At 37.4% G+C, this 23,043-nt stretch overlaps 2 protein-coding genes across 2 annotated transcripts; one reads left to right on the top strand and one right to left on the bottom strand.

The window, feature by feature from the left end:
• Positions 1 to 2,101: 2,101 nt before the first annotated feature.
• LOC132066478 (zinc finger BED domain-containing protein RICESLEEPER 1-like) lies at positions 2,102 to 4,210 on the bottom strand. Its single transcript, XM_059459784.1, has 3 exons — positions 4,158 to 4,210; positions 3,952 to 4,051; positions 2,102 to 2,592 (listed from the first exon to the last, which is right to left on the bottom strand). Exons 2-3 carry the CDS (start codon positions 4,034 to 4,036, stop codon positions 2,102 to 2,104), a joined length of 576 nt encoding a protein of 191 aa, XP_059315767.1. The 5' UTR covers positions 4,037 to 4,051; positions 4,158 to 4,210.
• A 15,645-nt stretch (positions 4,211 to 19,855) lies between these two features.
• On the top strand, positions 19,856 to 22,375 carry LOC132066479 (uncharacterized). The gene has a single exon (XM_059459785.1). The coding sequence runs from the start codon at positions 19,856 to 19,858 to the stop codon at positions 22,373 to 22,375; it is 2,520 nt and encodes an 839-aa protein (XP_059315768.1).
• The last annotated feature ends 668 nt before the right edge of the window (positions 22,376 to 23,043 follow it).

Genomic DNA, 23,043 nt, shown 5'->3' on the forward strand with positions numbered 1-23,043 from the left:
ATCATCTAGACTATTACAACTGAAGTTGTTTCAACTCTCAATTAAACTCAAGCAACATAATGTTGGAAGCAATGCGTATATCTGGTTCTATTTCCTCATCTACAAAATAAAAGTGAAGTCAGATGTAGTTCTAGAGGAGGTATAAAGGTTTCCAAAGGAGCTTATAACGATCTTGGTTTATTTACTCATTTCTTATGATTATACTTGAATGAACAGCCTCTCTTGCAGAAACTAAAGCAATGTAAATATGCAGAAATTTAATTTAGCTTTTACCAACTGAAATAATATAGGAGAATAAGTGCCAGCCAATTCATAACTATCAAAGAAAATGAGCCGTACAAGATCAAGTCTCGTAGAAGCCCCCGGAACTACCAAAGGAATGTTTAGTTTAAATTCTTTCTCCTCTATCTTGGCGGCGAATAGTCGGCGACGTTTAAGATATCCGTACCAACGACGTGCCTTATTCTTCGAATTTATACCCCAGACCGAGAAAAAGAATCGTCTCCATGAACAAATAACTAAAGCAAAAGATGGTTATTGCCGCCTATAAGAATCTAAACAGTCAAAATAGCATCTACATCCTTAATGACCAAACATAAAATTTGGTGGAAACCATAAATCAGTTCACATATAAAGAAATCGAGATACGTATGTAGATTTCCATCCCATACCACGTAAGCATAACTACCAGAATCTTTCTTTCGACAGCAAACAAACACATTACCACTCGACTTGATTCAAACTTCAAATGGATTCAAGAATAAGACTTTTCCCCAAAACTATCAAGATATCAGATGGTAGGCTATTTTTAAAAAAAGTAGCTGTAGGCACAATTTTCTACAAACAACCAAAGACAAAATGAATGATTAGAAAATATAACAACATTCATTTCTACAGATTATCATCAGTCCATCTAAAATCAAATCACCAATACAGAAAAACAAATTGAGAAAATTTTACAACATATCCACAAAAAATAACGCAAGAAACGACAATGAACACTCATTTTCACTAGATCATACATTATCCTCTTCTCCTTTGACTAAATAAAAAACCCATAAAAACATTTCCAAACATAACTTCACAACAAAAATTAAAACATAAAGAGAAAACACAAAAGATGCTACTCCATAAAAGATCTAAGTAATATAAGGCAAGACACTAAACATGAAACTGAATAAAAAAAGTGAAAACTTCTAAGAACTAAAGATAAAGAATGAGAATCTCACATTCAATACGTCAACACAAAATTGAGATAATTTTCCAACATATCCACACAAAATATGGCAAGAAATGATAATGAAGACTCATTTTCACTAGATCACATCATTTTCCTCTTTTCCTTTGACTAAATATAAAACATTCCAAACATAACTTCAACTAGTCATAGTTAAAACATAAAAGATACTACTCACATAAAAGATCTAATCAATATAAGGCAAGACATTAAATATTAAAAACCAACAAAAAAAAGGAAAAAATTCAAACATTCAACACAGTGAAGTAATTTCCCAAGGATGAAACGCATTGTCTTTATAACTAGACAAATTACACAAACTCGAAACTCTTCATCCCACTCAACAAAAACAACACCATTTGGTCCATTTTTAACACTTTCCTCTTTAGTACAAGCTCTTAACTGTTTTTCTAAAAGAACTCAAAGCTATTTTTGGTGGTCCTTTCCACCTTATCTCCCCTAGTTATATTATAAAGTTAAAACTTCAAACAGTGTTCTGCCTCCATCTTATATGTTGATATTTTGTACTAGAACTCTTTTTTAGAAGCAATGCTTTGTCTTCTAAGAAAATTAAATACTCATAAACTATTTCCAAGATTTTAGACTCTGAAATGCTATATATTAAATTGTGCTTAGTCTTCACTATGTCAGTATTTTATACTAAGCAATGCCAAGTTATAGAATAAACAATAAACCAATTAACAATACCTTCATCAACTTGCTCAATGTTCTGGACTTCTTCCAAACTGTCGTGAAAATTGTATTCTTTAGAAGGTGATTGTAGCCATTGTTGAGTACAAATTAGAGCTTCTACTGTTTTTGGCAATAAAGAACTCCGTAAGAATCAAGAATTCGACCACCGTACTAAATGCCGACTCGGATGCAACGGAGAAACGGAATAGAAAGAACATCTCTCGCAATTTTTGAAACAACTGGATATTTACTAGACGAAACTTTCCACCAAGACAAGATATCAAAATCTTTATTCTTCACCACATCATCCATCAAGTATATCTCAAGATCAGATTTTTTGGAAATATTTCCCATGTCTGCCAAATGTTTCTCCCACTCAGATTCCAACAAATCATCGGTTTCACTCATGCTAGTATCACCTCCAATATTGTCATTAGAAGAAGCATCAACGACAGAGTTACTGTAAGAATCATACAAACGCGTTAAAACACTTGCCACATCTTCCGACTTTAATCTTCCCAACAAAGGACCATATGCTTTGGAAAGAGTGAAGTTTACATACTTCATCTTATATCTGGGGTCTAACACAACAGCAACAAGCAATAACATATTCATATTCTCAAAATTTCCCCAATACTTCTCAAATTTACTTTTCATCCTGTCTGCCATATCAACCAAAATAAGATCTTCGCATGTAGAATACTTTTTAATAGAACTTCGAAGAGTAAAAAATTCATGGAAGAAACAGTTGGAAGTAACATACAAAGTCCCTGAAAATTTTAAAGTGGTCTGGTAGAAAAGATCAAGAAACTTGACAAAAGCTCTCACATTCTTCCAGTCATTTGCTGATGGATTTCCTCTTAATGCACTTATTTCTCGACAATACTTTTGGTATTTATGGTCATCCAGATACATTCTTGTAAAGGCTTTTTCAAATTTTATAGCTGTATCTAACATTGTATATGTCGAGTTCCATCTAGTTTCAACATCAAGACTCACAAGACCATGAGTGTCTATCTTAGTTTTTTCAACAAATGACTTAAAAGAAGCAAACCTTGAAGGAGAAGATCTAACATATTTTACCGCATTCCTTACACGAGAAATGGGTTCAATTTGTTCATCTAACCCTTCTTTTACAATCAAATTCAATATGTGAGCACTACACCTAACATGTAAAAATTCATTTCCAAGTATTACCCCATTCCAATCATCCATTAGCACCTTCAAATGCTTAATGGCAAAGATCATTAGCGATCGCATTGTCTAAGGTTACTGTAAACAGGTTATCAATGTCCCAACCGAATAAGCATTCCTCAATTCCCTTAGCAATAGTCTCACCTTTGTGATCTGGTGTTGGAAAAAAGTTCAGAATTTTCTTTTGTAAATTCCATTGGTCATTAATCCAATGTGCGGTGACAACCATATAACTCAAATTTTGGAGTGATGTCCACGTGTCACTAGTAAGGCAAATACGTTGGCCTTGATAAGATATTTAAGCTTATCTTTCTCTTCTTGATAAATCCTCAAGCAATGCCTTGCAACAGTAACACGAGAAGGTAGTTCAAAATTTGGTAAGGCTTTAGTCATCAATTTCCTAAAGCCTTCTCCCTCTACAACTCTAAATGGCTGCTCATCAATAATTACAAATTCAGCAATGGCCCTCCTAATTTCATCCGCATTATACACTACCCTTTCATTAGAACCCGAAAGACCTTCTGTCCACCCTTCTTTAATAGGTTTTAACGTTGTTTGTCTCTTGTCAACGATTCTAAAGGGAGATTTGTTACATTTAACAGTTAGATGTGACCATAATGTAGTTGTCCCATTCTTGCTTTCGGCAGCAAACGTTTTTGGACAGTAATTGCATTTCGCCCTAATTTTACCTCCTTTAGCTTTAAATTTGGAGAAGTGATCCCAAATCTCGGAAGTCTCCCTACCACTATTCCCAGACTTAGAAGGCTCTTTAGGAGTTGTTCTTTTTTGCTTTTTAGGAGGAGTGCGTCGATGAGGAATGTTCTTACCTTGTTGTTGTTGAGATTCTGTTGGCACAATCGGAGGGTTTTTGTCAATCACTAGCGATTTAGTTCCAGAAGTTGTAGCTTCCATCGCGAAAGACAATTTCTGTATATAATAAGAAAGTTGTAATTTGTAATAAATCAACAAATTGATAGCAATATAAATAAATTTGTAAAACCTTAAAGCTAATTAGGAAAAACAAAAGGCTTACAGTGTAAAGTTGAGTCTTGTAGCCGTAGGGTTGCTGATTTGAGAGGAAAGCAAAAGAGGGAAGATTGTGTTGAGAGAGGGAAAAAAACAGAAAGGAAGTGAGGTTTGTGAAGGAGGAGCATAGACTTGAATCAGTATGCAGATGGAGAGTTTGTGTGGTGTAATGGGTTTTTGTGAAATGAGAAAAGGAGAACAATGGCTGTGAAATGAGAAAGGGATCTGATTTTGGGAGAAGATGTAGCCGAATAGGGTTTTCTAATTACATAACATGTTTTGGACTTCGGAAAGTTCATTTCCTTTTGGGCTTTTTTTTGTATATTATTTAGATGGGCTTCTTAAGTCCAAATCTAAATGTAAAAAAGAAAAAAAAAATTATGAAAAATTTTAAGAAAATATTTATAAATTACATTTTAATAAATATTTTTATGTATAGCATAATTTAAAAGTAGTATATCTATAATCGGGTCGGTTTGGGTTCGGTTTAACTTTTTTTATTTAAAACCAAACCAACCCTATAATGGTCGGGTTTTTTTTCAAACACCAAACCAAATCAAACCAAACCACTAGTCGGGTTTTTTTTCCGATTTGATTCGATTTGTCGGTTTGGTGCGGTTTATCGGTTTGCCCTGTACAGCCCTAGTTCCAACACAGTAGCTGGTTTTGCCGCGTTCATTCGGTTCCAATAATATATACACACACTTGCGAGGGCCCCGCCAAGCGTTGATACTAATCAATTCAATGTAACGGCTGCCCATACATCATCTTTTCTGAAAAAATCTATAATTTGTTTTGTGATTCAAATAACTTTCCTCATTGTGTGAGGTGTCTTTTTATTTTATGTCATGAAAAAAGTGGATCCAAACCTTATAATTTTAGATCCTCGAATTTTGAATTCACTTTTTTTTTATGGAACAATAAAAAGTCTCGACAATTAATACTACCAATTGGGTGAAATAATAATAAAAATTTAATCCATCTGTTTCAATTTGTCTGTCTTGCTTTCCTTTTTAGTCCATTAAAAAAAGCATGTCTCTTTTGTTTTGCAACTATTGAGTTCCAACTTTTCACATGACATGTTTAAGATCACACGATTAAAAGCAATATTGATACATTCAACATATCTTTAGTCTAAGAACACAAGATTTAAAAGTCTTTTTTTACTTTTTTAACCTCCGTGTCAAGTCAAAACCAGACAAACAAGTTAAAATGGAGAGAGTTCAACTTTTCCATTTTCACTCTCCTTCCTTTACATAAGACCTTTCCTTCCCCTCTCTCAAACACCAAGTCTTCCCTTCAAAAGTTTCTTTCCTATTCTCTTTCACTTAATTAGTCTTCTAATACAAATCCCACAAATCAAAGAAGCCATGGCCAAGGGAGGCAAACTCACAAAGCTCAAATCAGTCTTGGAAAAAATGCAATCTTTCAAGATAGGCCGATCTTCAAACAATTCTTGCTCGGATGATGATTCGCATTCCTATGAAGACCAACACACTGTCTATGTTGGTAAATCACGCCGACATTACCTCGTTAACTCCGATGTTGTCTGCAATCCACTTTTTATGGAAATTGCTGAAAGGTCAGGTGATTCAATCGTTGTTGGCTGTGAAGTTGTTCTTTTTGAACACTTGCTTTGGATGATCGAAAATGCTGATCCTCAAACCGAGTCCTTGGATGAGCTCGTCGAGTTTTACTCTTGCTGAACTATTATAGTTATTGTCGGTGACTAAAAAAAAAAAAAGAGATATTGCGTTGTTAAGGAGGGATTCCCTGCCGCCAGCCACCACATATGGGCGTATATACTATACAGTTGTAAATTTATTTCCAGAGTTATGAAGTTTTATAAATTTAGCACTATTAGGAAACATGGTGATATACACAGAAGATATAGAAAAGACAGAGCAGGCAGTGACATGTTCTTCTCCGTTACTGGCCGGGCGATGAGGAATTGATAATATTGTACTACTATTGTAGTATGACATTGTTTTATTAATTGTATTACATTTACAAATATATATACTCCATGGAATGATTAATCTGAAAAATAGTGCAATAAGTTATTACTACTTGGTACAGTTGGTTAAAATATATTGATACTGTAAAAATTTATATTGGATTTATATTGTGAATATAAGTTAAATTTTTTAACAATATAAGATCATCGCTAACTAACAAAGTGAAGTAGATCAATCTCTTTAGGATTTGTTCGACATGAGTTGAACATGATTAACAGTCATATTGGTATACGGTGTTAATATATTATGACAACGAAGGACATTGGATGAGGCGAAGTGATACATCAAAACGTTGCCTGAAATAACAAAACCTTAACTGCAATGTAACTGTACAAGGGCCAAACATTAATCAACGTCAAAATTACAATGAGAAGTTGTAAGTTTTTTTCTCTCTGTCCAAAACTAAGTTAGAGCAAAGGAAAAAATTAACAGAAACCCGTAACTGAATGACGATTATCAGGATGACCAGCCTTTTAGCATCAAATCAAAGTAGGTGGAATGGACCAACTATTAAATCTTGGGTGAAAATTTCTTTTACCGAGAGTAAGATCTGGAGAAGTTTTACTAAAGAAAAAGACCAAATTAAGAGGTACACGTAAGCAGTGGGGGAGTTAGAAATTTCAGTAAGAGGATTCAACTTTTATAAAAATTGACTATATCAAGGTTGTGTTTCAAGTCAAGGGAATTCAAATCTTGTATTAACCAACAACAAAAACAACATACCCAGTATAATCCCACACGTACGGTTTGGGGAGGATAGAGTGTATGCAGACCTTGCCCCTACCTTGTGAGGGTAGGAAAACTGTATCCGGTAGACCCTCGGCTCAAGAAAATTATTTTTTTCAGAAGAATAACCTTACTGGCAATTTCCTCAAGTAAGGTTAGAATGTTGTTGTCCTGCGAATTTCCTCAAGTCCAGCTAAAGCAGCAATGGGGAAACACTGTTCTTCATATTGAAAAGCTCAAACCTAGGATCAAAATCCTGGTAGGTGGAGTAAACCTAGTCCTGGTATATTCAAATTGAACACTGAAAGTGTCACAACCCAACTAGTGGATCGAGCGGGCACCCACACTAATCCCCTGGTGGGCGAACCCTTCCCCTATTCAACATTCAGTTCAAACATATGAAAAGTAATTAGAGAGAATTAAGTAGTCTCAAAACATAAATAAACTACTAAGTGCGGAATACTGATACATTATACCCGGAATCTGGTCTGAATCATTACAATAGCCACTAAATACTATAAGTCTGAAGACTACAAGTCTGACATATAAATACTGTCTCAGAATACAAGAAAAGACAAGTAAAGATAGAAGAATCTCCAGGCTGCGGAATCCATCAAGTGCTCACCCTGGAAACTCTAAAATCTAGCCTCGGGATCACTCACGAGGTGCAGAAGAGGAACCTGCTACGAACTCTGGACTCAGAAAAAGAGTACAACAAGGTACTATCAGTACAAACACCATGTACCGGTAGGTATCATAGGCCGACAACAATTAGTTCACATATATACGAAGAAAGAAATCGAAAGGTAGACATGCAAACAATCAAGTACAAATCACAACACAATCCAAGATCAGTAACAATAATCATGATAGAAATGCCATAGCAGAATCAATGATATGGATTTATGAAGTAAATGAGTGCATATGCAATACGATGAAATGCACTGGCCAACTGTCTGTCATCGTACACACATGTTAAGGATGAAAATCCTCCACGTCCCGATAGTCATGACCCATGGGGAACCCGCGAAGTCCATGCACCAGTCACTTCGATACAGCCCAGAGATGACTTTCACAATACTAGCCACTCCACACACAACCCAGAGATGACTTTCATATCAACCTGTACACAATCTTCCACTCTGGTCGCAATCTTGGATGTTTCTTTTCTCACTTGTCACCACCAGTACCAAGTCACAGTTCATATCAATGTATGATGTAAGATGTGTATGAATGCTATGCATGATATCAATATCAAGTGTAATTCAGAATCAAGATCTCATTCGTGCCTCTACATGAGCACACATCACAATACCAATCCTAAATCATTATCCTTTCTTTTTCCAATGATAAGTGAGAGATGAATGCATCACAAACACAACATATTAACCGAGCGACGAGCCCGACACATCACACATGGAGACAAAACAAATCACGATAACAAGGCGACAAGCCCACATTGTCAACAACAACGCTTAACATGCTTTCCCCATCAATAACTAACTCCTACATGTGCTTCACTAATTGGAGTCTAACAGAAAGGTAAGCTGTAACCTATCTCGATGCCGAGCTGGTGCCACGAACCGTCAAACGCGAGCCTTGCCCTTCCGAATACTCAAAGTCTAGTCATTATCAAAATCTAAGTTAGAAGCAGAGATAAACAATACCCATATTGCTATACATTCGTTCAGATCAATAATCAACTATAGAAAGGGGGAAATCGGACCCACGAGGGTAAAACGGGAATTTCAAGATTGGAAATGGTAATCCAACATTCTAGAAGTTTAATTCCACTCCGTAATTGCTAATTATACTCAATTATTGATCAATTTCATCATTTAAGAGAAAACCCCCAAATTAGGAATAAACCCTAGCTATCCAACATCAATTCCTCAATCCAAGTTAGAGATTCAAGCTTATTATCTACTAATTCAAGAGATTCCAGGTTTAAACTAGCCAAATTCATCAATTAAACTCATATTCATAGCCTAAGATTCAAGTTTCAGAATTAAGGTTGAACACTCATCTTCTCCAACTAGTCTCACTAGTTTTCACCATAGATTCTAGCTTAGGAAGATAGATAAACAAAATACAAGGTGAAAGAAACTTATCCCAAAATGAAACAACTCTGAAAGCTCTTCAAATCACCCTTAAAACACTTAGAGATTTAATTTTGGGAATGGGATGTTGACACCTAATTTTCACCTCATAAGACGCGTATTTTAATTCTCAAAATTCCCGAGTCAAAGACGGAGCAAGGATGCACCTTCAAAATTTAAAATTTCAAAATCCCGAGAAAATTGCAAAAATTGACATTTAATTAATTATTTAGTAAAAATAGACAATTGCAAGAAAAGTACGAGTTATTTAATTTCATAAATATAATTCAAAAGGGTAGCACATATCCCGCTCCGTTTAACTCGGGAAAATTGTTAATTGAAGACGATGTATGAATTACGGCTCATTTTGATCGCATATTTAAATATTACACAGAAGTATATCAATATTAGGCTCGTTTCGAAGCTCGTATTTTAAAACGACGTATTATAATTTTTATCTTGTCAAAATATTATTTGACAAGGGCATTTTAAGCTAATTAATTTAAACTATATACTATGTTTTTAAAAAATATGTGTTATGTTTTTAAAGGGGGGGAAAGTAAATAACAAACGTCCCCCCCCCCCCCCCCCCCCCCAATTTATTTTTCTCGTTTGGGCTGTCATTTTGTTTTGCCCTAAAATATTTCCTCTCTCTCTTCTTGAGAGAATCTGGTGGCGGCGCTAGGTTTCCACCACTAGCCACCGCCCCTCCACCGTATTTCCACCATTTTTTAGCCCAAAACAAGTATTTCCCCACCCTTTTTGTGGTGTGGGATGCCATGGGTGAGCCTTTAAGGCTTTAGCTATCTTGTGCTACCACACCACCCCAAAAAAGAGGGTGTGTGGCGATTTGCTCGATGGCTGTAGTGTTGTTTGGCTACGTGTACGCCTTGTATGAGGTTTTAACTGTCCTATTTGTTTGTTTGTTGGTATGATTTTGTTGTTTTGTGTGTGCTGGTGTACGACTGGCCAATTGGTATGTACGATTTGGATCCGTTTTGTTATTCCTCGTACAATTTGCGAAAAATTAGGGATTTTAGTACAATTTAGTACAATGTGCTGTATTTTATTTTGTCATTACTCATTTGAATTGGATTTGTGTGACGAGTTGGGGAATTTAGGGGGGAAATCTGGTTGTAAAAACCAAGAATCTTCCATTTTTTGTCCCCAAGTTGATTTGCATGTTATAAACAGAAAGTGTGTGTAAAAATTTAGGGGGATTCTTTTTTTGAAAAAACTGCTACTACTCGACTAGGGTTTGAGTCACTTCATAATTTGCCTAAAAATTATACCACTCATCTACCTACATTACTAAATCTATACATCTACTACAATATACTACTATAATATATAGCACATTACCCGAAAATAATATATTATATCTTGAAAATCAAGAAGAAAATGCTTGCAAAAGGTTTTTGAGTGGCTTTTGTTGGAGAACATTGATTCAATCTCTCATTTGATCTTTGGGTTGACTTTGCAAGAGGTAATATCTCCATACTACTCTTTTATTCAGCTTCAGCTTTTATATGAGTTTAAATAATTACATTGTTGTTTAAATATGTGTTTTGAGCTTTATTTCACTGATTCAAATGCATTACTACCATAGTATAGTTGATGGTAAAGTGTTGATGTTGTTTAAACTGCTATGATACGACTGGATTTGTTTTGAATCATGTTTGAGGTTTTATTTGTTTGTCTTCCTACTGGAATTTTGGGAATTTAAAGGTGGGGGTATGAAGGGTTGTGTTAGGAATTTAGTCCTAATGTATTAATTTGTTTGAGGTTCCAGCTTGGTTAAATGGCACTGTTCCATTTAGAAATTTAGGTATTTGGTCTTGTTCATGTGATTTCCATTCATTATGTTGTGAAGATGGTCTTGTCTGTTAATCATGGATCAATTTTGTCTATTAGTTTCTTGTTTTACATGGTTTTGGTCCAAGATGTGGCTTTAGATTAGCTTCACTATAAAAAGCTTGAATCTTTTCTCTAGAAATATGTAAAATCTATGTTTTGGAAGATAAATTTAATCCTTTTCCATCATTTGTTAGTCCTAAATACTTTTCCATCATTTGTTGGTCCTAAATCACTTTTAATAGTCTAACATCTTTTGAAAGGGGTAACTTAAGGTTCTGAGACTTCCTTGTTAGTTGAATCTTTGAAGTCTTAAAGATTACTTTTAAACCTGTGTGTATTGCTAATATTTACCAAGAATCTATTTTAAAAAGGAAAGAAGGAAGGTGTTTTACTTAAACTATTGTGAGTGGATCTCATTCTTGTGATAACAAGTTTTCTTTTCTTTTTGTTAGCCATTTACCGAGATTATTATGGAGACTGTCATGTCTTGATTTAGATTTTGAAGTGCTAAATAGGCAGACTTCATGTATTCTTGTTGTTGAATAAGTAGGAGTACAAAAAAGGGGGTCTAAACTAAACTTAGGAAGTAAAATAGAACTCAGTTTCTTGTTCTTTCCTTCTATGTGTTTGATTTCTTGGAGACTTGATCTTTGATTGAAATTTGCTTTCCAAGACAGTGTTATGCGTTGATTGAACCTTGTTGAGCTTACTATCATGCTAAAATAGAGGACAAAGTTTGCTTTTGAAAAAGCAAACAAGGTACTTGCTTGCTTATCCTTGCCTTGCTAGTTGTTTTGTAATCTCAGACCCATATGGTCACATGTTTTCTATTCTTCCTTGTATTGTTCACTCTAAGTGTGAGGTTTTGTGACCTAGGAATAGAATCATGATCCTTTATGACCATGGTCCAATTTTCTCTCAACTTATAAGTGCTTTCATGTGAATTCCCTTCTGTCTATGACTTACTGTAACCTCAACTGACCTATACTTACACTTAGGGTAGATTCATGCTCCCCCGATTTCTTGTGAAGTTGTTTAATCCTGTTTTAATCACTCTTTGTAGCTGAGTAAGACCTTTGCTGATTGCTACACTTTGTTTTGTACTTTTGTATGTAGATTTTAAATTAAACCAAGTGAAAATCATCATTTAGGAATCCTGTTGATGCTTCATGAAGCTGACTTTGATCTAAAATGATCTTAGTGAATACTTGAGACCCCTATAACTTAAAATGGGCTAAAATCAGAAGCTTAGAGGTCTAAAAATAGCAGCAAACATGTGATATGGCCCTAAGTTTGCTTAAACTAAATTGGTTTAGAAGACATAACCTCAAACCTGCTACTTGATTCTGTGATACTTTGATATGATATGAATGAAATTAAAGTGATTCATTGCCATTTTGTTGGTTTAAAAATGATTAAAAGAGCAATTTCCTAGGAATCATGTGACATTATTTGCCTTGATTGAGGCTAGACTAGTCACTTGTTTGCTTACCTGTTTATCTTGCCTTGCTACTTCTGAACTTTGCTAAGTATATGAAAATAAAAGTAATCTTTCCTAAAACCAGTTTGATAAATTTGAGACTGTCTAGATAGAAAGTTAGTAAAAATGTGAAAGCTGTAAGAGTTGTAATTAAAATTTTGATCCTAGAAGAGTTTAAGTGTCTTGGATGTTGCGTGTGTTTGTTGCCTTCATTTCTGAAAATTTCTAAAAAGAATAAGGGTGAGAAGTTTATAAGAAACTTGGCCTTTTTGAATAAAATTTGAAACTTTCAAAGTTGGAGGATTTGACATATAAGTGGTTTGCTTTTTTCACCTCTTGGTCTCCGAAATTTCCTTGTATCTCATTCTCTATTTTTTCTATGAAAATTGCTATTTATAACTTATGCTTTTCTACTAGTATGAGGCTATGGTGTGGTTGAAGTCCCCTGCTTCACATAAGACATTAAAACCAATATAGAAGACTAAAATAAGGTCAACCCCCCTCTCCTTTGGAAGAACTGGTTGTGTTCCTTACTCTGAGATCTGTCACTGCCTTTATTGTTTACCCTTTTTGTCCCTTACCCTTCCATCATTGTTGTTACTTGCTTGGCTATTTTGAAGTTTTCCATATTCTCTTGACTGTGCTGTTACTGTTTAGGAATCATTTTGACATTTTTGTGCCTTGCATTATCTATCCTTGCATTATTTGGACCCCTTTGGACCTTGACTGTTTTGTGTGACTAGTAGTAAAGTCCTTGATTCCTTCTAAGTGTTGTTGGATCATTGATTTGTTTTGTTGGCATACTGAGGTCTTTTAAGTTTGTTGGAACCAATTAGAAATTTAAGATTAGCTAAAAATGAGATTTTGAGAAATTTATGTTATAGTATTGGTTTTTTTTTAGTGAATATTAATTGAGAATAAGTATGTATGTTGGGTATATTTGAGTGTACAAAAATGTCAACTTACCTTTCCATTAGATGGATAAAGGGTATGCCCTTCATGAGGTTTTGCTCTTTGTCCTAGTAGTACTAGTAGGTATATCGTGTGTATATCATGTATATTGCATAGTTCTTTTGACACTTAGAAAAAATTTGAGAAAAATGTGTAGTATCGTGGTATATCATGTGTATATACCTGTTAACACTTAGGAAATTTTCAATGTCCGGGCTTGAAATTTGGGGGTATGCCCTTAGAGGTGGCTTATTATTAGTATTATTTTATTATTATTATTATTATTATTATTATTATTATTATTATTATTATTATTATTATTATTATTATTATTATTATTATTATTATTATTATTATTATTTTTCATATTTTTGGATTTTTTGCTTTTTTGCCGTCATATATTATGGGCTTGCCCAATAAACTGTAATTCATTTTTTGGCTTTTGTAATAATCATTGTAGTCTTAATTTTTGTACTTAGTTTAATTCATGAATGCATACTAATATCATGCATACCCGTTTGTATCTTTGTCCATTCAAACCCGTTGGTGGGTCCCAACGGGGCCCACTAACGTATCTAGATCGAGTCAACCATTCCCTTGGAGCAAAATGGAGCATACGGTGGATTTAAGAACGAACCTGATTGCATAAATACCTTGCTTTTGGGCCTGGTCGGCCCAATCTCTCTATCTCTATTTAATTATGTGCTTTAAATTGTTACTTGCGCAATCATTATGCAAATTGGAGTCCTTATAGGATTATCATATATTTTAAGTCGCCAAAAAACGAATTTGTTACAAAAATATGAGATTAATTTTGAGGCATTAATGAAAATTGGGGACTGATTTGATTAAAAGGACTAAAACTGCGAATATTTTGTGAAATTAAGGACCAAATTGAACATTTATGAAACCTGTGGACTTTGACATATGGACTGATTTGGACTAATGTTCAAAACTTGTGGAACTAATTGTGACTATTTAGACTTAGACTAAAAAATAAAACTTGACTAAAATTTGACAAAAAAATAGAATAAAAATGGACTATATATATATAGAATACGATTAATATATGGACTATAATAGTATGCCTAAAATTATTTTCCTAAAAACTATTTTCTATACTTAAAAAATATTTTTTTTCAAAACTATTTTTGGGTGGACTTACGTAGAGTCCTACTTAGGTTAAGAGCCTTCGGGTATTAGCCTAAGTGTTCTAGTCCGACACCCTAAACGCCCAATTTTGGGCAAAATTTTACCACTTTTGTTTCTTGAAACATGATATATTTCGCATGAATGACTAAAATCTTTTGTTGTGGAAATATAAACCGAAACAATTTTTTCACCATAAACAATTCATATCTACAAAGGCATACTATTAGAACCCGTAGGTCAACCGTATTTTACGGATCTTTAATACCGGGGTGCCTAACACCTTCCCCGGGGGATCACCAGAACCCTTACCCATACTTTGGTTAGATTAGGATTCTTTTAAAATTTAACCGTTTTGAATGAACCCTTTTCGAACTGATTTTCCTAATTTCCTAAAAATTAGGTGGCGACTCTAAAATAAGTCCATTTAGAGCACCATCCACGTAGAAGTATATTTTTTCCTTTTTCCCGATACGATTGACAACCGTACTTCCCCGGGACACTTTTCTTTTTAAATGAGGCAAGTGCAAATACGAATCGGAAAAAATAGAACCGCTACATATGGCGACTCCGCTGGGGACAATTTAAGGTTCTAACCATAAGGGTTCCAATAATTTGTGTGTTTGTATGATATAAATTGTTTAAGTGATATAAATTGTTTATGTGTTTAAATTTTCGCAAAATATAACTGTCATTCATGCATGCATACTCCGCCACTCCTGGCATTTATTTTACATTTTTTCTAAGGGTGACGACGCGGGATGAGCTGCGGTCATACCTTCACTAAAAAACCTTTTGCTATATTCTTTGGAGGTCTCTAAGGTCGAGTGGGCATGCGGTCATCCCACAACCTTAGAGAGCCCACCCCCAGCTTGTCCGCTTGGGTAACCTATGTCATTTGCTTGAAAAACCACTCTAGAATAATTAGCGTAGAGCGAAGCCAAATCCTTACTGATATAGCGCATGCTGACCATAGACCGGTTTGGGTATCTCAGACCTACCTGAATCGGACAGGAAAGACACCTTACTGTGTTCAGATGGTGTAAAAACCTGAAGACACTGCATCCCACTATTTGCTATTTGGAAGCATTATTGTGCCATGTGTGAAATAAATTACTGTTCCTGGGGGCGGGGAACTAACAGTGTTTTGTCTTGCAGATGTCTCCTGATGTGCAGTTTGATATGGTTGTGGGTCCACCACCAGGTTTAGTGATGTGGTGGGAAGGTTTGACTAATGATCAGAAGAAAGAGATAAAGGGTTGTATAGGGCATCTACCTTCGTTGATGGATATGACTGGGGATCCGGGTCTGCTAGAGATTATTACTGGTTATTGGGACAACGACAGAATGGTGTTCAGATTTGGAGAGATAGAGATGACTCCCACTTTAGAAGAGATTAGAGATGTCTTGGAAAGCGTAGGAAGTGCTAACAGATCCAAAAAGAAGTTAGCTCAAAATATCCTTATCCCTCACAAACCTACCCCAAAAGAAATCAAAGACATGTTTGCTGTCAACAAAGCCGATTGGGCACAGGGACCCACTATAGCCTTTAGAGAGTTATATGGGAGGTATTCATCCAAACAGGGGTACGAAAACCACATCCTTGAGTTTTCTTCACTCCAGTCCTGGGAAGCTAACCAAACACTAGCCTTTATCACCTGCCTATTGGGAACCATGGTATTTCCACTAAATGCCTCCCTAGCTATTGACACCCGAGTTGTCTTTGTTGCCCATGCTATTCTTAGGGGAGTTACAACGAATGGGCTTACCAAATATTTTGACATCATCCCTATTATCTTATCAGATATATACCGAGCTTTGGGAAAATGCCGCAACCATTATTATTATTTCCAGGGTTGCAACCTCTTAGTCCAATGGTGGATACTTAAGCATTTAGATAAGAATGGTTTATCTTCCCGCGGAGATCCGGCCCTGAGAGAGGATGATTTGGGAGTCGTTGCTACTATGCCTTGTGGGGTTCAAGATAAAAGAGGATGGGCTCACATCTTTTCCAGACTGAGAGAAGAACATATCAGGTGGAGGGTACCTGATTTTCATTCCAAGACTGTTTGTGTTAAGAGCCGTAGGCGTCCATATTTACCGCTTATGGGCATTAGGGGAATCAGACCCTACGCACCATTGAGAGTACTTAGATAGTTTGGTATGAGACAAGTTATTCCAAATGTGGGTAATATGGGAGAGTTTGTACGAGATTATGAAGAAGGTCATATCGAAGGTATAAAAGATGCTCAGAAAGATTGGAAGAATGTGATAAAGGAAGATAAGTTGGATGAAGATCCAAACAATCCAAGTCATGATGAAAACTACTACGAGTGGCTTAGGGCTGAGCTAGCTAGTACTGCTACTCCAGGACCGTATCTGTACAAATTTCCCGTAGATAGGGAAGCCGCGAATGCAATTCAGGTTAGAAGAATGAAACGACGAATGGAAGGAAGAGAAATGGATCATCAAGCAAAAACAGAATATGATCAAGAGATAATTAAGAGTTTGACAGACGAGGCAGATGCCTCATTGAAGAGCTTAGAATGGCTTGACACTTTTGTTAAAGGAGCCATAGATACGGGGACGTCATTGCCTGACGATCAGAGGGGTCAGTGGATCGGGACAGCATTGATGCCAGCCCATGTAGCCATTCAGACCGCCCTTCGAAGGGCCAAGAAGGCACGAGATGATAGAGAGTAGATTTTTGTCCCTGGAGTGGACTTTTTCTTATTATTATATTTACTTTAAAAGCCTTGTAATCCCACTTAGAAAAATACTATTAATGAAAAGCACTGAGATTTTTTATTTTTTGGGAACAATACATTTGTTTTACATATGGCACAATTCTTCTTCATACGCTAGTAGCCTCGGAGCAACGAGGTATAGGAAAGCGAATTATGTATTGTCTAAATGCTTATTTGATATAACTGCTTTGTGTGAAAATCATATATATTGTTGAAACTCTTGATTGGTCCATATTCCGGTCACTACCCAAAAGAAAAACCAAGAAAATAACCCCAAAACCAAATTTAGCTCCACTTTTAAAAGGTTGATTTGCTAATAGGAAATGGAGACTCCAGATTGCATGAGTGCAACTTCACCTTACGTCAACATAGTCAGTGACGACGAGAACATGGAAGCAACAAGTGAGAAAAATCGACAATGGGACGATAGAATGGCCCTGGCTACTACTAGAATGAAAGAAGCTGTCCAAACCACTAAGGCGGCCAATGAGAAAATGAAAGAAGCAGAAACTCTCCTAGCTTATGTTGAGGAACTAACTAAGCAACACCCTGCCAATCGGGTAAAACAGGGAAAGGCACCTGAAGCACCACTTGGGAGTTATGTCCCACTCAGTCAACAAGAAGGGCTTGACCCCATACCATATGGAGATGACGAACTACTTATCCCCAATCTGAAAGTCTATGGAGACCCGCGCGAATCTCAGCTCGAGGAACCTCCAGTTTCGTGCACAATTGTTCTTAAGGGCACAAGATCACACAATTGGGGTACGCCAGTAGAATTGTCCAAACAAGAACTCTTGGAGACTTTGGGAAGTTTTGGAGTGTATGCGCAAAGCCCAAATCTGTTGCCACCATGTGCTCCTTCTATGATTTACAGAAAATGCCTCTACCACCGAAGTCAGTCAGGCCATACAGCCAATGAGTGTGGAGCATTGGAAAGGAAGCTTATCCAATGGATTGACCAAGGGAGAATTAGCCAACTATGGGGGCCCCACTCTTTCCTGACCCATGACCAAGGAAGGAGTCATCCAGAAAAGATATCAAACGTTAGGTTCTAGAGGAGGGACTCCTGTAAATTCGAGGAGTCATATGCTAAGATTCACTCCCTACTGTGTAGCGTGAAGAAGATAAGAGCAGTGCCACAAACCTATCAGGGTCGCCCAGGATCTCCAAGAGAAAGGGTTTGCGTGTATCACCATGGCCGCCCTGGCCACGACATTGAAGAATGTGTGGATTTCAAGCTTGAACTAGAACGCCTCGTGAATGAAGGCCATGTTTGGATTGTCGCGGGAGACAAGGATAGAAGATGAAGATAAAGAAGACAATGAAGACCTGCTTAGTATGGTTGGGTAGAAAAACATAAGTATCCCTTTACTGCTTTCAATAAGATAGAATATCCCTTTCCCTTTTTATGTAAACGGAACCACGCCGACCTGATGTCCCATTGGGGATACGTGGGAAGCCTACATAAGGCTTGGTCAGGGTAGAAAACTAAGTTTCGGGTAGCATAGGAAAAAACCTTTTATGTATGCCTGAACTACGGATGGACCTGATTTCCCTTTGGTGGGATACGTAGGCAGTCTATTTAAGACTCGGTCCTTTTATAATAAAAACTAAAAATCCCCCTTAGTACAGATGGGTAGAAGCAAATCAACCATAAAGACCACTTACCAAAAATCAATATTCCCAAAAACACAAAAAGACCAAAATACCCTTGGAATGTGAATCAGTCAAGAGTTGAAATAAAATATATGAATCTATGTGCTATAAATTGCAAACAACGTGATATCTTGTGTTTCGTGCTTAAATCTAACGCTAACTTGGGAGCTTTTGAGTTGTTTTCTCTTATAGACAGGGGTCGATTCGCTGGCACCAGTTACTCGATCAAAAGCTGCCGCAACATCCTTAAACCCTCAAGAAGAAAACATGCCTGAAACTCCGCCACCGAACAGAACTGCTTTAGTCGAGGGTACCCCAACAACTGACATAGCTGGAATGCCTTTGGAAGAGGTTGTTAACCTGCTGATGAGGCAATTGGCTGAAGCTAGAGAAGAAGCAGCCCGCCTGAGGGCCGAAAAGGAAAATGCTACTAATGCTGAGGCTAGAAGACCTCCACCCATTTTCCCAAATCTGGACTTACCAATTCCTGACCATTTCCCACAAACCCAGACTGGGGCTACTTTTCAAACTCCACTGCGCCGAAACACCACCCATGTGGGGAATTCCTCCCACCAAACCCCAGCTTTTCAAACACCCGCTCACGCTACAAACACAAATGCTTATCAAGCCCCTCGGGCAACAGGAGTTCCTGTGATCCATCCCGTACAACCAAATGTCACTTTTCAAGACCATGTCACCCATATTGACTCTTCGCTAGAACTGGAGAACATGGAAATGTTCTTTGAAGCAAGAATAGACAAGATCGAGAAGGAAATGGGGAAGAAAATTGTTGAACTAGAACATGGCTCTAAAAAGAAAGAGGGCTAAGATACTCTGATTTGTGCATACATCCAGACCTGGGTCTACCAGAAGGCTTCAAAATTCCCAAATTTGATCACTTTAATGGGTCGGGCAATCCCAGAGCCCACTTGAGGGCTTATTGCGACCAATTGGTTGGAAATGGCGGAAATGAAGCTTTGCTCATGAGGTTGTTTAGTCGAAGTCTGTCAGGAACAGCCATGGAATGGTTTATCTCTCAAGACATCAGTCGATGGAAGACATGGGAAGAGATGGCAAGTTCATTCATGGAAAGATTCCGCTTCAATGTGGAAAATGTGCCTGATCGCTTCTCATTGGAGAAAATTCGTCAAAAATCGACTGAAACCTACAGAAAATATGCCAGTCAGTGGAGAGACGAGGCAGCACGTGTGCAACCACCTATGACTGAAGCTGAGCTTGTAGCTGCATTTATACGGTACCAAGAAGCTGATTGTTTTGACAAAATGATAACTATGAAAGGGAGTTCCTTTGCGGATTTAGTCGCCGTTGGGGAAGATATCGAAGATGGCCTCAAGACCGGTAGGATTGTTAGTGTACTAAATAGATCAGATGCGTCTGGCGCCGCAGGTGGCAAAAAGAAGAGAGAAGATATAGCCTATGTTTCTAGAACTACTAGCCCAAAAAGCCGAGGAAAAGAGATAACCCACAAAAATCAAGATAACTACCAATCACCTCCACCAACCAACTATATAACCACTTCACCCCAATATAGCCCAATGTCTGTGTGCTACGCACAACCTAGCTACCAAGCTCCACAACCAAATTATCAAATACCAGCACCTAGCAACCGAGCTCCACGACCAAATTATCGAATGCCAGCACCCAATAACCAAGCTCCACAAAACCAGACTTTCCAAAACCAGCCTCCCCCAGCAAACTATGAGGCACCCCAAAAGAAACCTATGAGAGTATTCACTCCTTTACCGGAATCAAGGGCTAGTTTGTTTGCCAAACTAAGAGACGTCGGGCGAATGAATGTTGTTCCACCAAAACCTGCTAATCCCACGGATCGATGGTACATGCCGAATTTCACTTGCGCCTATCATTCTAACCAAGTTGGCCATACCACCGAATATTGCATAAACCTAAAGCACAAACTACAAGATATGATTGACAATCATGAGCTTATCCTGGAACCAACACCTCCAAATGTGGACACAAATCCTCTTCCGAAACATGGAGGGAATCAAATTCACATGATAGAAAGAGGTGATGAATGGGAAGAGAGCCCTGCGATAATTCGTCCAGATATTGAAGGGTTGGAAAGCACCGTCGCCTCGTTGTCTTTACAAGAGCGAAAAGAAGTGTTAAGCCCTTTGACAAAGAAATATGAGACATCTGTTGTAGCCAAGAAAGAGCCCTTCGTGCTCAAATATCCCTCAACAGTCACTCGAATTCAGAACGAGCCATTCATACTCAAAACATCAAGACCAGTTGAGAATGCACCCTTTGTGATCAAACCACCGCATCTGACAATGGTCAATAAAGGAAAAGAGATAGCCGCTGTGGTTCAGGGTATGACTAGGTCTGGAAGGTGTTATGCTCCAGAAGAGCCTGTGCTCGAAGCGCCACATCGCGAAAACCCTCAGAAAAGACCAATCACTGAAGGCGAAGCCGAAAACTTTTGGAGGCAAATGCCAGTCAAGGATTATTCGATTGTTGAGCACCTGCATAAGACTCCTGCCAGGATATCAGTAATGTCATTATTACTCAATTCGTCTCAACATCGCTTAGCCTTGATGAAAGCTTTGGATGAAGTCCAAGTGCCCGTCGACACTACAAGCGAAACATTGGCTGAAATTGTGGGATATGTTGTACGAGCACATAGGCTATCATTTTCTGATGATGAATTACCAAGGGAAGGTAAGTCCCACAATAAAGCCTTGCACATAACAGTCAAATGCCGTGACAAGATTATCCCTCAAGTGTTGATTGATGGAGGGGATGGATTGAATGTATGCCCTGTGACGACTTTGAAACAACTCGGGTATGATGTTGGCAAAATCCGCCAGAGTCGAACAAATGTAAAAGCTTATGATGGCGCAACCAGCGACCCAATTGGAGAAATAGATCTACACATACAAATAGGTCCCGCAGAGTTCGTAGTGGAGTTCGTCATCATGGATATCAAAACAAGCTACAACTTATTATTGGGACGACCATGGTTGCACGCCGCCGGAGTTATAGCATCTTCGTTACACCAGTCTCTCAAATTCATATGGGATGATCAAGAAGTCGTGATTCACGGTAAAGGAAGTATCCACAACTATCCGGACAACTCTGTACCAGTCATAGAGAAGTCACCAGTTGGTGCTGATTTTCACACTGTTGAACTAGCCATGATAGATCGTAGGGGAGATGATGAAGATATCCCTATGCCACTGGTCTACAAAATGGTTGCTACAACTATGATAAGGAGTGGGTTTGAGCCCGGGAAAGGTCTGGGAAAGAACTTACAAGGAATCAAAGAACCAGTGAGTATAAAAAATGGGAAATATCGATTTGGGGTTGGATACGAGCCATGTGAGGCAGAAGAGGAAGAAGAAGAATATGGACCAAGAGGTCCCGTTGAAATGAGAAAGTCCATTCCCTCATCTATACCAGTCCTTCACAGCATGCCCATTGAGTCACAACAACAAAGATCCAGAAGAGGGTTTAAGGACGTTGTTTTGGGAAGAAGAATGCGCAGCCATCATTGAAGAATGCTTCAAAGCATTGGAGATTCGCCGAGCTGAGCCAGGGGAAACAACAAGTGGATGGACTTCTACCCCGTTGTTCACTCTGCGGTAGAAAGAATGCTCATTTTCAGAAAAAATGGCGAAAGTCGGCTTTGAGGCCCGGCTTGTCGCCTTTTCATGTTTTCTTATTACGTGTTGTTTAATAACGGAAATGGCTCGATGTTCCATTCCGAGTCAGGACCACAGTTTGTATCACTCTTTTAAATTTCAATGAAAATGCCTCAAAGTTTACAATAAGACAAAATCGTTTTACTTTACCTATATAAATATATATATATATATATATATATATATATATATATATATATATATACACGTAATTAAAATTGCTTTTACATGATTAATAACCGTGTTATTTTGTTTTATAGTAATAATACAGAGGCCACAAATAATGTCATGACATGTTACGAAACAAGTAAAAATGACGACGAACAAAACAACGATCAAGAAGAAGAGATAACTGAACCAGAGGGGTTGATAGATGTCGAAGAAGAATACGAGAATAGACCAACGCCAAACCTAGAGGAAACAGAGGCAGTTAATCTAGGAAATGAAGAGTTGGTTCGGGAAACTAGAATAAGTGTGCATTTGACAGAAACTGAGAAAGAAGGGTATCGGAGTTTGTTGAA

Source organism: Lycium ferocissimum, chromosome 8 (genome assembly GCF_029784015.1).
Source record: "Lycium ferocissimum isolate CSIRO_LF1 chromosome 8, AGI_CSIRO_Lferr_CH_V1, whole genome shotgun sequence".
In the NCBI taxonomy this organism is placed as follows: domain Eukaryota; kingdom Viridiplantae; phylum Streptophyta; class Magnoliopsida; order Solanales; family Solanaceae; genus Lycium; species Lycium ferocissimum.

Excerpts from the sequence above, each read along its gene's own strand:
- LOC132066478 (XM_059459784.1), bottom strand. The coding sequence starts at position 4,036 with ATGGAAGCTACAACTTCTGGAACTAAATCGCTAGTGATTGACAAAAAC. Across the intron at positions 2,593-3,951 it reads AGAATCTCAACAACAACAAG|ACAGGATGAAAAGTAAATTT; the intron begins GTAAGAACATTC and ends TTGATATGGCAG.
- LOC132066479 (XM_059459785.1), top strand. The coding sequence starts at position 19,856 with ATGGAATGGTTTATCTCTCAAGACATCAGTCGATGGAAGACATGGGAA.